At 37.6% G+C, this 15,405-nt stretch overlaps 3 protein-coding genes across 3 annotated transcripts; 2 read left to right on the plus strand and 1 right to left on the minus strand.

Annotated features, from left to right (window-relative positions):
• Positions 1-560: 560 nt before the first annotated feature.
• Positions 561-1,847, minus strand: LOC121240536. Its single transcript, XM_041137993.1, has 4 exons — positions 1,420-1,847; positions 1,221-1,319; positions 928-1,089; positions 561-811 (listed from the first exon to the last, which is right to left on the minus strand). Exons 1-4 carry the CDS (start codon positions 1,657-1,659, stop codon positions 767-769), a joined length of 546 nt encoding a protein of 181 aa, XP_040993927.1. The 5' UTR covers positions 1,660-1,847; the 3' UTR covers positions 561-766.
• Positions 1,848-4,813: 2,966 nt separating this feature from the next.
• LOC121268810 (probable receptor-like protein kinase At5g24010) lies at positions 4,814-7,614 on the plus strand. The gene has a single exon (XM_041173079.1). The coding sequence runs from the start codon at positions 4,909-4,911 to the stop codon at positions 7,489-7,491; it is 2,583 nt and encodes an 860-aa protein (XP_041029013.1). The 5' UTR covers positions 4,814-4,908; the 3' UTR covers positions 7,492-7,614.
• A 7,030-nt stretch (positions 7,615-14,644) lies between these two features.
• Positions 14,645-15,405, plus strand: LOC121268851 (probable receptor-like protein kinase At2g21480). Its single transcript, XM_041173118.1, has one exon. The coding sequence runs from the start codon at positions 14,806-14,808 to the stop codon at positions 15,298-15,300; it is 495 nt and encodes a 164-aa protein (XP_041029052.1). The 5' UTR covers positions 14,645-14,805; the 3' UTR covers positions 15,301-15,405.

The following is a 15,405-nucleotide window of genomic DNA, read 5'->3' on the forward strand; positions in this document are numbered from 1 at the left end:
ATGACCATTTTCATAATTCTTTACACAATTTTATTTTAAATGATGGACATTTTTATAAAATCACTTATAGAATAACATCATTTTATATAAATACTCTCAATTTAAAACATGACTATATAAAAAATTATATGTATATCATTATTCAATATCTTTTATGCATAAAAAGCTTTTAACTCCCTAACATTATTTTCATCTCTTTATCATCTTGTTTTCATCACAAACACAAACTGAAAACAATTTTACAAAAGTTGAGAAAATATTTTTAAAACCAAAAAACATATAAAAGCTCCCTATTTTCAAACAATAGTTCTACAGATTCCATCCCTTTTGATGATTAGAAAAATCTACCACTGAAATTTCCGTATTCAATTATCATATTGTTTGGTGGGCTATGTCCTAATCTATATTCAATAGTTGTGGGCGTCTGTAACGATGATGCCCATAAATAATTGAATTATATAATGATCGACATTTTTGAATACAAATATACAAATTCTCTATACGAAATTAACACAATTCAAAGCGAAAATTAACGGATAAAGGTCAAGGATCCTTATCAATGGTGGATAAAACTATTATATTTCTTAGTGGTACAGGTGGAATCGGATAAGAACAATGGAGAAGTCGTCGCTTGAATAATTGAAAAGCCATTACGTGAATTTTTTAAAACTTTCATGATGCTTATCTGATCTCTATCGAATAACAAAGTTTGCAGGGAAAGTTGGTGCCAAGTCCCTTTCTTGAGAACTCTCTCCTACCGACACATCTAAGAGCTCTCGCTCCGATTTGGTTTTGAGGAGGAGACAAAGACCTATGTTCATTCAAAGAACAAAACAACAGTTAGTTCTTGATTATCAACTTAGTATGGTTCAAATCCTTTTCTTCCAATATAATCAGATCCTACTAAAAACCATGAAAAATTAGTACCTGATCTTCGTTGATGCTTGGAACCCAATCGTTTGTTGCCGGATTGCTTCTGAATTCAATGCACGACACCCCACCTGCGCCATCTTGGCCGTTCTGCAACTTAAGTACCTCATATCCACCTTCACCTTCTGCTCCCAACACCCTTATAAACCCGCTTCCTGTCTGTTTAATCAAAAAAATTGAAACCCAACAAGCTAGCATTCAAGATCTCGAAACCAAAATAGTAGATCATTTACTTTCGTTGGAAAAGAAAATAAATCGTAAGACAAGGGTTGATATTAACGATATCGAACCGTGTGATGCTGTTTGTCGATGGAGTGCAACTCCCTGTAGTACTGGGTCTCCACATATTCATCTTGCACTTCAGGAACTCCATCGACCGAAAATGTTATCTGCAAATCGTCCAGCGTTCCAAGAAATTAAGCAATTACAAAGAAACATGAAAAAGAAAAGCAGAAAATCTAAAGCGGTGCTAGGATACTTGCTAGAGACCTGAGATCGAGATTGAAGCGCTCGGAACTTGTCAAGCTCAGGAATATTTTCGTCTATGGGTGTGGAGTCCACCCGGGTTGGGGTTGAAGAGTCAGACTCACTTCTGTTGGGTTTGAGGGGGCGCTTGGGGACCAAGGACTCGAAATGAGCTCTGATTTCATCGGTGATTTTGAGTTGTTGATCAGTATCTAACAACTCATCGCTGCGGCTTGGTTTAGTCACCGTCAACTGCCCCACCATCCTCCTGAGTTTTGCTCTATTTTGGTCTTATTCTTTGACAGTGCTCTGTCTCTGTCTGTCTCTCTGCCTTGGTGTGATGAAATGGGAGGTCCGAGGGCGGGCCGGCAGGGTGGTATATAAAGTGTGAGAGGAAATGGAAACTAGGGGCCGTGTGAAGTGAAACCACTGGCCACAAAGTTGTAAGAGAGTGGGCAACGGAAACTGTAGATGGAAGAGGTTATTAAGATGATAAATTATCTTATTTTTAGCCTCCATTTGAATTGAGAAGCTATCATTATCATTATAATTTTTTTAAATTTTTATATAAAATATAATAAATAATTTAATTTTTTTAAATTTTAATTCAACTTTTTCAAAATTTAAAATAATAATAATATTAAAAAAAAATATTATAATAATATTTTATTCAACTTTTAACTTTTATATAAAATCATTTCATATCATCTCATCTCACTATCCAAAATGAGGCTTAGTTTTGTGGTTTTGATAAATGTAAAATATTTTGACTTTATCTCTAGTTATATCTAAGTAATTAGGAAGTGTTTTAAAAAACAGTAGAATTCGAGTTCTACGAGTTCTGGTATTATCTAGAGAAAAGTTTGAATGAGAAACTGTTATTACTAAGAAGATAAAGTATCAGGTGTCAGTATCATGTCAGAAGAGTCTATCGTGACCGAGTCATTCTGTCCGCATAATCCTATTACAATTTAAACTGCTTTCAGATTATTTATTTTAGGGATCCTATTGGTTAGTATCTATAGAGATTTCAGCTTAGAGATATTGGAGATTATATTCCGAGTATGAGAAAATTCTCTAGAATTTTTTAGTTATTTCTCTCTCACCAAGTGCGATCATTGATCTAAGATTGAGATAGCGTGATCGTGATTTAGCTACTGGAGTTTAGGAGAAAAGTCAATGTTTAAGGATCGTTAGAGATTTTGGCTGCTACTGTGGTAGAGGCAAACAAGTTGTTTGTCGTATCAAGTAAGAAAGTCAATTAACAAATGTTTTGTAATTGAGACTTACTTGTACTTGATTTTCAAATAATAAAATTGATTTTTCTAGATTTGGCTGTCCGTAGGATTTACCTTTAAAGAGTTCTTTAAAAGGTTTTTCTTAGTTATCAGTTTTGATATTATGCAATTTATTTATTTTATATTAATGTTTTCTTATCATATAATTGCATGAATATCGACTAATCAATTAATTGAACAAATTGGTAAATCTTTTGTGTTAAAATATAGTGATACTCGGATAATTTCAGTAACCCAACCAACTGCTTTAGAATAAAAAGATGGGGCTGAACAGCCTGAACTTGCAGCAATCCAATATGGTTTGCTCAAACCCAGGGTGTAATTGGGAGTGATGGGCCAGAAACCTCATAAACTGGCAAAGTTTCATGTTGAGCATAAAGATTTTCTTTTCCTAATTGATGTGGGGGCACATGGGCACATTAATAGGCAAGATTTGGTATCATACCCCTCAACAAACTTCTCACTTGTCTCCTTAATTTTTATAGAGGCAAAGAACCGCCTTCGGGATTGGGTTGTAATGTTAAGGCCAGATTTCCTCTGTTCATATCTATGGACATGTTTAAACTGAATTGAGCTTGGAATGGGCTCAGAACAGTACGTATGACCCCAACTTTCTTGCTTTATCAGGCCCCATTTTCTTGGTTGCGATCTTTGAACTTTTACCGGAAAAGTACTATCTTACATACTAGTAATCCGTGAATACTGGCATGCCAAAATTGAATATCTTGAATAAAAGTTTTGTGCATATTCGAAGAAAAATTTGAATTCCTATGCTTTGCCTTGGATAAACCAGGAATAGGTATACCGTATACTTGACGAAAATGACAAACCAGCTTAGTATAATTAGCTTCAGCGGGCCCACTGGAATTTTGACCGATTCTTCGCTGCAGAGCACTCAACAGAGTATGCAATCAATATTTTTATTTTTTTTTACAAATCAAGCAGACAAAATAGATTTTTGTTTTGAGGCATCTGAACAAGATAGCCGTCAAAGTTGGAAAAATTGCTCTACTTTTATCAGTCTTCTTCTTTGAGCATCTTTGACCAACAAGGTCTAGCAAAGTGCACAGACACGAGGTGTCACAGCGTATGCTCGATACAGCCATTTGGCCATCAGTAGTCGTATTTTTCAAAAGATTTGATTCAGTATTAAAATATTAATTTTTTATATGAATCTTAATTTTATTTATTTTTTTAAAAAATATATGATATTTATCTATTTTATAATTATAAATATCATTTTCTATTAGTAAAAATAAAAATATAACATTATATTGTTTAGATGAATTTGAAACGATAGGTCTCGTTTAGATGTTGTAATAAGATAAAAAATATGTGAATAGAAATAAAATATTTTATTACATTTTAAAATATGAGAGAGAAAAAATTAAAAATGAATTATAAAGCTAAAATATTTTTTGAAAATAATATTTTAATAATATTTTATTTTAAAATTTGAAAAGATTAAATTATTTTTTTAATGATCATTACAAATAATATTTTAATAATATTTTATTTTAAAATTTGAAAAAATTAAATTATTTTTTTAATGATCATGTAATGAGATGAAAAATTTAAAGATTTAAAATTAAAAATATTTATGTTTGGAAAGATAACGACAGGAGATCTCAATATCGCCTAAATCTTATGTCAGGATGTGAACGGAGACCATGGCCGAGTGCTTTCGGGCGACATGCAAGGGCATGAACTCCAAGAACAGTACAAGAAGAAAGCTGAGGGAAGTTTGAAAAGGCTCAAGGAAAGAACACGGGAAACCATACGTTGTGACTTGATCGTTTACCATGGAACCATGCTCCTTTCCGATCCTTCAAGTTTAGGGAGAAATACCCTTCTTCTTCTTTATTTTTATTTTTATTTTTTTATTTTTAAAGACATTTTCCGTGCATTTCTGTTAAAGTCCTATTCGCAAGTTCCTACGCTTTTCCCTTTGATTGATGGATGCAAAAGCTGGGAAAAAAACTCGAAGACTTTTCTTACGTTGAAATGTCTCTGACCCCAATCCCACGAAAGATTGATGCAGACATTTCTTTCGTATTTTTTCTTAAGCTGCCAGTCATCACATTTGGCGTTATATGCTAGACACTTATCTGAACGGAACATATACCTTTCAGACGTCTAAGTCAACAATAAACTTTCATCTAAATCCCCTGTCCTAAATTTTGATTATTGTCAGCCATTGTTTCTTCCTCCTCGTATGCAGCTAAGGTCTCACTTCCGTCTACCATTGAAAAGAGGATCAAAAGAAAAGGGTAGCAATTCCTACCCCTTTTCCATGGAAAAACTTCATTTTCTCATGGTTCTCTTCCCTCTCCTGAATCTCCAATTTCCTTCTTTTCTACTTCTCTCATCAGCTTCTACTCTTCCCTCCAAGTACTTTATCAATTGTGGATCAGTATCCAACATATCTTTGAGCGGTCGGGAATTCGTGGGTGACCTGAATTCTGGCTCCTTCTCTTTTGGACCAAGTTCTGATATCAGTATTGTCACCACCGACTCATCAACAGATACGTCTCTTTATCAAACTGCCAGAATTTTCAAAAAACAATCTTCATTTGATTTTAATATCACTGATTTTGGCATTTATTATGTTCGTGTCCATTTCTTTCCGTTTTCCTCCGGGAGGACTAATCTGGCCGATGCCCACTTCGATGTTTCAGCCTTTAATTTCTCGCTGTTGTCAAACTTTCGAATTAAAGACAATAGCAACTCACCTTTGATTAAAGAATACTTACTCACTATCAATGCAACCAAATTCAGCATCCAATTTACTCCTCGGAGAAAATCTTTTGCTTTCGTAAGCGCCATCGAAGTCTTTCTTGTCCCAGATAAAGATTTCGTCAAGGATCGTGACGTGGATCTAATTACTCCCAGTGGCCTGAGCAGTCATAAATACTCTGGTGTACGATCTGAGGTTTTACTTACAATCCACAGGGTCGATGTTGGAGGTCCACAGAATAACGACTCACTCTGGAGGAATTGGATACCGGATGATGAATATCTACTCCCAGGAGAATCTGGGAAAAAATGTGTTCCTTATGAAGGTACGCTTAACTATGGCGTTAATGGAGCAAATAATTATTCTGCATCGGATCTTGTCTACAAGACATGTCGAGAATTGAACTTAGATAGCAGCGAAGGGTCATCAAATTCTTCGAAAATAACATGGCGTTTTGACGTGAGTAATAGGGCCACGCATCTGGTTCGGCTGCACTTTTGCGATATTATCAGTAAAAATGCTAGTGATGTGTTCTTCAGTCTCTCTTTTTATGGTAATTTCACTCACATGATCTCTACAAATGAGATTAGTGATCTGTTGGCTGCTCCACTTTACTACGAATTGGTGGTTGAATCAGATGACTCGGGATACATGGATATTAGTGTAGGGCCTAGGCAGGATTCTAAAAATAAAACTGCCTATCTGAATGGGGTGGAGATTATGGAGTTTATGAAGAAGTCTAGTTTGGTCGATGTTCCCGGTAATGAAAATAGGAGTCAGGTTTATGTTATAGTTGGTACCGTATGTGGTGTGGCCTTTGTCTTCATTGTAATAGTGCTGTTCTTTTTGGGTATAAAATACAAGAAAGCAAAGCAAGGTGATGATGGTGTGGGTTCATGGCCAGTTTTTCATGGAAAAGATACTACTTCTCGTAAAGGACGACCGAATGCGTCTTCAATTCGTAGTTTAAACTTGAAGTTAAAGATGCCTCTTCTTGAAATACAAGATGCCACTCATAACTTTGACCCCAAACTATTGATAGGTGAGGGTGGGTTTGGGAAAGTCTATAAGGGGACTCTTCAGAATGGAATGACAGTGGCGGTGAAACGAAGTGATCCGAAACATGGCCAGGGCCTTCCAGAATTCGAAACAGAAGTCTTGGTCTTATCCAGAATTCGCCATCGCCATCTTGTTTCCTTGATTGGATACTGCGAAGAAAGGTCTGAGATGATACTGGTGTATGAATTCATGGAAAAGGGGACACTCAGAGATCATCTTTATGATCAGAATGAGAAGTCTAAGAGATCATCTAAAAGGTCTAAACTGTCTTGGAAGCAACGTCTTGAAATTTGTATTGGTTCAGCAAAAGGTCTTCATTATCTTCACACCTGTTCGCATGGGGGAATAATTCATCGTGATGTCAAGTCAACAAACATTCTTCTGAATAAGAATTTTGTGGCTAAAGTTGCTGATTTTGGCCTTTCAAGATCAGGCCCCAATGATCCTGACAATTTTAGTGTTGGGATAAAAGGTAGCTTTGGTTATATGGATCCTGAATATTTTAGATCCCTTCAGTTCACAGAGAAATCTGATGTCTACTCCTTTGGTGTAGTACTTCTTGAAGTCCTTTGTGCTAGACCAGCTATTATTAACTCAACCAAGAGGGAGGAAATGAACCTAGCTGAATGGGCGATACTCTGGCAAAAGAAAGGACAACTCGAAAATATTATCGATCCATTGTTAGTGGGAGACATTAACCCTGATTCATTGAGAAAGTTTGGTGACACTGCTGAGAAGTGTTTGAAGGGTGATGGAGCTAACAGGCCTACAATGCTTGATGTGATATGGGACTTGGAGTATGCCTTACAGCTTCATCAAACTGCTGTGCACAGAGAACCGCACGAGGACACAACAACAAATGCTTTTTTTGTCGAGCTGCCTTTGCCTGATAGCATCCCTGATTGGGAGGATACTGATTTGTCGATAGGAGGAGAGGTCGATGGTTCCGATACAACCGATAGTGGAGTGTTCTCTCAGCTGAGGGTTGATGCTGCCAGATAATCCTCATCCACTTCTTTGTGGGTTTGGTCCTGTCTTTTTTATTCCTTTTTTTCCGCAGCGCTTTTCAACTGTATTTTGATGTGTTGCTTTGTTTGATATTAGTGCAATTAAACTTATGTTTATGCTTCTAGTCGGTTACTTTCAATGGGCAGAGTGCAAATTGTAGCTGAGAGACAATAAAGGTTAGAGACTTAGAGGAAAAGGCTGATTACTGTCGTGTTTATCTGCTAGAAAATGTGGAACGTTCTTTAAGAAACAAGAAAGTTTAAGAAAAATAGAAACTGTCATGCTCATCTACTCGAAACATTGAAGTAATTATCTTCATTTTTCACTGATAAGATTTTGTGCAAAACTGAAGACTGACAAGATTGATTTTACCTTTAAGGGGAGTTCATATGATTAATTGCAGATGCTTTTTGAGTCCCTGTATATATATTTGATCGACCTCAGAGTTAGTGAGGCTGCATCTCTTTATGCTAAATCCTTGAACCCAATTTGCCACCATCACTCGTTCGGATAACCGCTTAGAACCCGCCCATGGCTCGGTTCAATTATTACTCAGGAATAGAACATACAGCTCTTTTTTGTTTTCTAGCTTAGGTATCAATTATTGTTTTCCCCAGATGCTATTGCACCAATATCGCTTTTAACCCTTTCTTTACTCTGTTGTGGGGGCTCCTCTGTTTCCCACCTCTTTTTCTTCTTCTTTTTTGTGGCATTGACTCCGCCTTTCTAACACTGCCTGTCTTTATGAAATAGGTGGAATAATTAATGTCCAAGTCATGGTCTTTCTTTAAGATTTCCATTGCGATACATGCATATCCATGAATTTCATGATTGTCACCACCCTTATTCCATTCTCAGATACCCATAACCACTGAAAAGAAAAAGCAGTAATCCTTACCAGAAAATCCATGGAAGTTCTTGCTAAAGTATATGCTGAAGATAAACATGATGAACAACCCAAGTCATTATCTCAATAACAGAAACCATCTCTTATCCCTTAATTGATTGTATTTATCCTTATCACTTAGCTGTTATACGTATTTATCCATTGTATTTTGATCTTATCAGGTTGTTAAGTTGTATAATCTGATCTGTCTATGATGTACTCTATTTAAATCACAATAGAATACAAGGTTTGGCATCTTGCCAACCATTACTTTCTGCTCTTTCTTTCATGGTATCAGACTAGCAAAAGGCCTACGCCTACATCTGATTTTTTTTTTCTCTTCTCATAGCTGCCTCAAAATCCAGTTGTTCCCCATCCTTCCGCCCTCACCAACCTTTCTCTTCCTCATCTACCACAACCCATCACTCTGAAACTCGATGATAACAATTATCTCATGTGGTTATCTCTCTTTTTACCTGTTTTGAGGAGTCATGATCTGTTGGGTATCGTTGATGGTACTGAATCGTGCCCACAAAAATTTCTGCATCCTCTCGAAGGAGAGCCATCACTTAATCCTTCTTATACCATCTGGATTAAGAAAGATCAGTTTTTATTAAGTTGGATTAATGCCACCCTCTCTGAAAATGTTTTGTCCACTATCTATGGACTCAACACATCCAAGGATGTATGGCATGCTTTGGAAACATGTTTTGCTTCCAACTTTCGGTCTTGTGTCACTCATCTGCGCAGGCAGCTAAACACAATGCACCAAGGTTCCCAATCCTGCCTTGCATATCTTAATCAGGCCAAATCTTGGTTAGACCAATTAGCTGCTGTTGGAAAGCCACTCACTGATGAAGATCTTATCTCCTTCCTTGTTAGTGGTCTTAACTCCTCCTTTAACTCCTTTGTCACCTCTTTTTCCTTTGTCACTCGTGAGACATCTCTCTCTTTTAATGCCTTTCGAGATGAATTGTTGAATCATGAATGTTTATTGAACCAGCAACAATCATTAAGTGCAGATCCCTCCACTTTTGCTTTTTACAGTAAAAAGCCTTTCTACCCTTCCAAATCTAATCAGTCCTTCAACAAACAGAAACCACTCTCAAACTATCGTGGCTCATCCTATCCCAAGAATACCCCCTCCCCTTTCACTCCCCTTGTCTCTACTTCTATTACCTCACATACAAATCTTCCCACCTTTTCTTCCAGAAATCGTGTACCCTGTCAAATTTGTGGCAAAACTAGTCACCAGGCCTTGGACTGCTACCACATGATGGATTATTCATATCAAGGCAAGCATCCACCTACTCAACTTGCAGCAATGGTAGCACGCACCAATGAGGCCTTTGAAGGACAACAATGGATAGTGGATAGTGATGCTAATGCTCATATTACTAATGAGCTTGCAAATCTACAGATTTAGCAACCCTTTGAGAATAACACCATGGTGGTTGTAGGGAATGGAGCAGGCCTTGCTATTGAGAACGTTGGTTCAGCATTTCTAACCCCTTCTCAATCTACTAAACCCTTCCTTCTTAATAATGTCTTACACTGTTCCCAAGTGTCTTCCAACTTATTATCTATTCATCACTTTTGTGTCGATAATCATTGTTATTTTATCCTAACCTCTAATTACTTTTGTGTGAAAGACCTTCGGACCAAGGCAACTCTGCTGGAAGGCAAACCTAAGAATGGTCTTTATTCAATTTGGCTGTAAGGAAAGTCTCTCAAGAGTAACAAATCATTTAGTGCTTCGATTGGCATCAAGACTTCCTCTCTAGTTTGGCATTCTAGATTAGGACACCCTGCTTTGGATATTGTATCTCAGGTTGTTAAACATAACAATCTCCCTGTTTCTCAATTCAATTTCAATAAAAATAATGTTTGTGCTTCTTGTCAATTGGAAAAGAGCATTCGATTACCATTTTCTTCTTCTACCCGTATTTCTACCTCCCCTTTACAATTGATCCACACTGATATATGGACTTCTCCCATCACTTCTATAAGTGGCTATAAGTATTATGTATTATTTGTGGATGATTTCTCCCGTTATACATGGCTTTATCCACTTCACTCAAAATTTGAAGTGTATGATTGTTTCATCAAGTTCAAAATTAATGTTGAAAATCAACACAACTCCAAAATCAAGCAGTTACAATCAGATGGTGGTGGAGAATATACTTCCAATCACTTTCAAACATTTCTCATCAACCATGGCATTGTGCATCGAAAATCTTGCCCACATACCTCCCAGCAAAATGGCCTGGTTGAGAGGAAATTGAGACACATTCTAGAAACTGGTCTCACTCTATTAGCACATTCTCATCTTTCTAATAAATATTGGCTTGATGCATTTCTCACTGCAGCCCACATTATCAATCTGTTGCCCACTTACTCTAGACTACACATGTCCATACTCTAAATTATACTAAACAAAACCTAATTATCAGAAACTTAGAGTCTTTGGAGGCATGCGTTTTCCTTTAGTTCGACCATATGGTCTTCATAAGCTAGAGTATCATTCAAAACCTTGTATTTTCTGGGTTACAATTATGCAGGATATAAATGTCTTGATCCTGTTACCAATAACGTTTATCTATCTCGACATGTTATTTTTGATGACACTACCTTCCCAGCCAAGGAGAATGCCACATCAAAACTGCCTTCCAAGTTGCCAGCTGAAGGTGAGTCTCTTTTTTCTCTTCCTCAGAGTATTTTTCTTCCCCCTCCATCTTTATCTATACCAAATACTTCTGCAGAATCCTTTGCACCAGAACTCAGCAACCAGTCATCTCCAATTAGACCACATGATCCCACAACCTCCCCTCCTCTATCTGACTCTACCACTGCATGTGACCCCATAACCTCCTTTCCTTCACCTGACCTTACCATTGCTCCACCACCTGCTCTCTCTCATCCAATGCTCACTAGATCCAAAATAGGAACTCACAAACCTAAACAATTTCCTGGCTTTAAACTCTACTATACTCCTAGACATCCATTTATTCTTCATCACTCCATCTTAACTGAGTCTGAACCCACATCTTATAGCAAGGCTGCTGCAGACCCGAGCTGGCACAAAGCCATGTGCACTGAATTTGAAGCACTTATTTCCAACAAAACTTGACATTGTGTCCTAAGCCTGCTTCTCACAATATCATTCGAAATAAATGGGTTTACAGGATTAAACAAAAACCAGATGGGAGTATAGAAATATTTAAGGCTCGGTTAGTGGCAAAGGGCTATGAACAACAAAGTGGAGTTGATTATACTGATACATTTAGTCATGTTATCAAACCTTCTACAATCAGAGTTATCCTTACTCTTGCAGTCCATTTTCAATGGGATATAAATCAACTTGATGTCTCCAATGCATTTTTACATGGAGACTTATTGGAAGAGGTGTTCATGGAACAACCTGAAGGCTTTGTTGATCCTCAACATCCCAATCATGTGTGCAGATTATCCAAGGCACTCTATGGCCTTAAGCAAGCCCCTCGAGCTTGGTTTACAAGACTTTCCACCTTCTTACTTGACATTGGCTTTAAGGGTTCTTGGGTTGACCATTCCCTCTTTATTTACACTTTTGAAGACATCACTTTGTACTTGCTTATTTATGTTGATGATCTTATTATCACGGGTTCCAATTCTACTGCTATTAGCTCACTGATTCTCAGATTGCAACAAGAATTTCCAGTCAAAGATCTCGGGCCACTTTCTTTCTTCCTTGGAATCCAAGTTTCTTGCACAACACAAGGCTTGCATCTTTGCCAATCCAAGTATATTTCTGATATTCTACATTGAGCACACATGACAGAGACTAAACCAACACCAGCACCATCGCCATGTCCATCTGGTACTAAATTATCAAAGTTTGATGGCTCTCCCCTATCTGATTCTACAGAATACAAACACATAGTTGGTGCCCTTCAATACTGCACATTAACAAGACCAGACATTGCATTTGCTATAAATAAGTTGTGCCAGTACCTTCACTACTCCACCACGACTCATTGGACATCTGCTAAACGTGTTTTAAGATATCTTAAGGGCACTGCTGATCATGGTATTCTGTATACATCTTATTCACTTCAATTGAATGCATTTTGTGATGTTGATTGGGCTGGCAATCTTGATGGTCGTCGTTCCACCTCAGGCTCTGCAATATTTCTTGGGAATTGTTTGATCTCCTGGAGTGCTAAGAAGTAGAATGTGGTTTCTTGATCAAGTACAGAGGCAGAATATCGCTCTCTTGCTCTCACAACAGTTGGACTCTTTTGGCTTAGGATGCTACTCTCTAAACTTAAAATTGTCCTACCAGTGGCTCTTGTGTTATGGTGTGACAATATTAGTGCCTTAGCTCTAGCCTCCAACCTTGTGTTTCATGCTAGGACTAAGCATATTGAAATAGACTATCACTATGTGAGGGAGAAGGTCTTAAATCGTGACATTTTGGTGAAATTTATCTCTACTGATGACCAACCATCAGACATTTTCACCAAGGGTCTTCCTTCCCCGAGCTTTCTCAACCTCAAATCCAAGTTAATGGTGGTTCCTCCTCCCATTAACTTGCGGGGGCATGTTAAAGTATATGCTGAAGATAAACATGATGAACAACCCAAGTCATTATCTCAATAACAAAAACCATCTCTTATCCCTTAACTGATTGTATTTATCCTTATCACTTAACTGTTATACGTATTTATCCATTGTATTTTGATCTTATCAGGTTGTTATGTTGTATGATCTGATCTGTCTATGATGTACTCTATTTAAATCACAATAGAATACAAGGTTTGGCATCTTGCCAACCATTACATTCTGTTCTTTCTTTCAGTTCTTTCCTCCCCATAAGCTTCTTTTCCGACTCTGTCTTCTCTTACCTCTCCATATCACCTCACTTTTACTTCTTTCTTCAGCTTACTCTCCTCCTGATAATTACTTCATCAATTGTGGAGCACACTCTAACACCACCGTCAACCATACCCGAGTCTTCGTTGGCGACCGGGGTTTCTTAGTCAGAAATGGAGAAACAGTAAAAAACAACAACTCATCAGCAAGCAGTTCACCTGATCTCTATCAAACGACAAGAATTTTCAAACACCCGTCTTCATATAAGTTTGACATCAACTAGGATGGCACATACATTGTACGCCTCTATTTCTTTGTTTTCATGTCACATATTGATCTGTTTGTTGCTCGGTTCAATGTTTCGCTTTCTCGATTTTCACTTTTGATGAACTATAGCTTTCGAAATGTTACTAGTTCTCCAAAGATTGAGGAATTCTTGCTCACAATCCCAAGTGATCAATTTAAAATCTACTTCATACCCTACGAGACATCTTTGACTTTCGTGAATGCCATAGAAGTCTTTCTTGGCCCTGAGAGCTTCATCCCTGATAAGGCCCCTTTTATTACATCTCAAGGAGCTTAGAGTAACTACAATGGTTTGAGCTATAAGGTTCTACATAAAGTCCATAGGATCGACGTTGGGGGTTCTATGTCCAAGCTCGATGAGTTATGGAGGAATTGTGATAGAGATGATGATTACTTACTCAACCAAAAAGATGCAACGAATGTTTTCAAAGATGATTACAAACCAAGACAGAGCATATATTGATTTATCTCCCTAGCTTTTGTTTGTAATACGGCAAAAAAGTTGAATATTATAACAGATAGTAATTCACCAAAGGTAACTTGGAGTTTTCCTATCAATAAGAATTCTAAATACTTTCTTCGGGCCCATTTCTCTGATATAATAAGTACATCACCTAATATCTTGTGGTTCAATCTTTATATCAATAGCAATTTTAGTCGGGAGATCAATCCTTACAATCTAACTGGAGATCAACCCGGTGGAGTTCCATTTTATGTGGATTTTGTGGTTGATTCGAATGGTTTGGGATCTATGAATGTTAGTATCGGCCCAGTGAAGAACTCTACGGTTCCTGATGCCTTTTTGAGTGAGCTAAAGATTATAGAGGTCGTGAAGGAATCAGATTAGTTCATTCCACATTGGGGGAGTGAAGCAGAGAAGAGGAAACTCTTCCCTGTTGTAATTGGTCCTCTATGTAGAGGGGCATTTTTCATTTTAATAATGATCGTGGCATTGGCTTTAAAATACAAAAAACCAGGGCTGACCCCATTTTGGGAGTGCTTGTTTATGGAGGATTTAGTTCCAATAATAGGTTGACTCAAAGAGGTCCTAATGCTTCCCTTGCTCCTAGTCTAAACCTTAGATTAAGGGTACCTTTTTAGAAATACAACGTGCGACGAAGAACTTTAATGAAAAGCTATTGATTGGTGAGGGTAGATTCGGGAAAGTCTACAAAGGAACACTTAAAGATGGCAGGAAAGTGGCTGTGAAACGAAGTGATCCACGACATGGGCAGGGTGAGAACAAATTCCAAACGGAGATCATGGTGTTGTCTCAGATTCGTTACCGCCATCTTGTTTCTCTGATTGGATATTGTGATGAACGGCGTGAGATGATACTGGTTTATGAGTTCATGGAAAATGGGACTCTGAGAGATCACCTCTATCATTCAGATGACAATTATGAGATGTCAACTTCAGTGTCTGAATTATCTTGGGAGCAAAGACTAGAAATCTGCATCGGTGCAGCAAAGGGCCTACACTATCTACCCACTGGTCAGGTTGGAGGAATCATTCACCGTGACGTTAAGTCAACAAATATTCTTCTCGATGAACGTTATGTGGCTAAAGTTGCTGACTTCGATCTTTCAAAATCCAGCCTTCTTGGTCCGGACAACTTCACCATGGGTGTAAAGGGTAGCTTTGGTTATCTTCATCCAGAATACCTTACAACCTTACAGTTGATAGAGAAATCTGATGTATACTCCTTTGGAGTTGTACTTCTTGAAGTTCTCTGTGCTAGACCGGCTATCATATAGTCATCTTAACTGGATGAGGTGAACTTAGCAGAATGGGGGATGCTGTGGCGAAAGAAGGCCAACTCGAGAAGATTATTGATCCGGTGCTTGTTGGTAACATTAAAC

This window comes from Juglans microcarpa x Juglans regia, chromosome 1D (assembly GCF_004785595.1).
Source record: "Juglans microcarpa x Juglans regia isolate MS1-56 chromosome 1D, Jm3101_v1.0, whole genome shotgun sequence".
Classification (NCBI taxonomy): domain Eukaryota; kingdom Viridiplantae; phylum Streptophyta; class Magnoliopsida; order Fagales; family Juglandaceae; genus Juglans; species Juglans microcarpa x Juglans regia.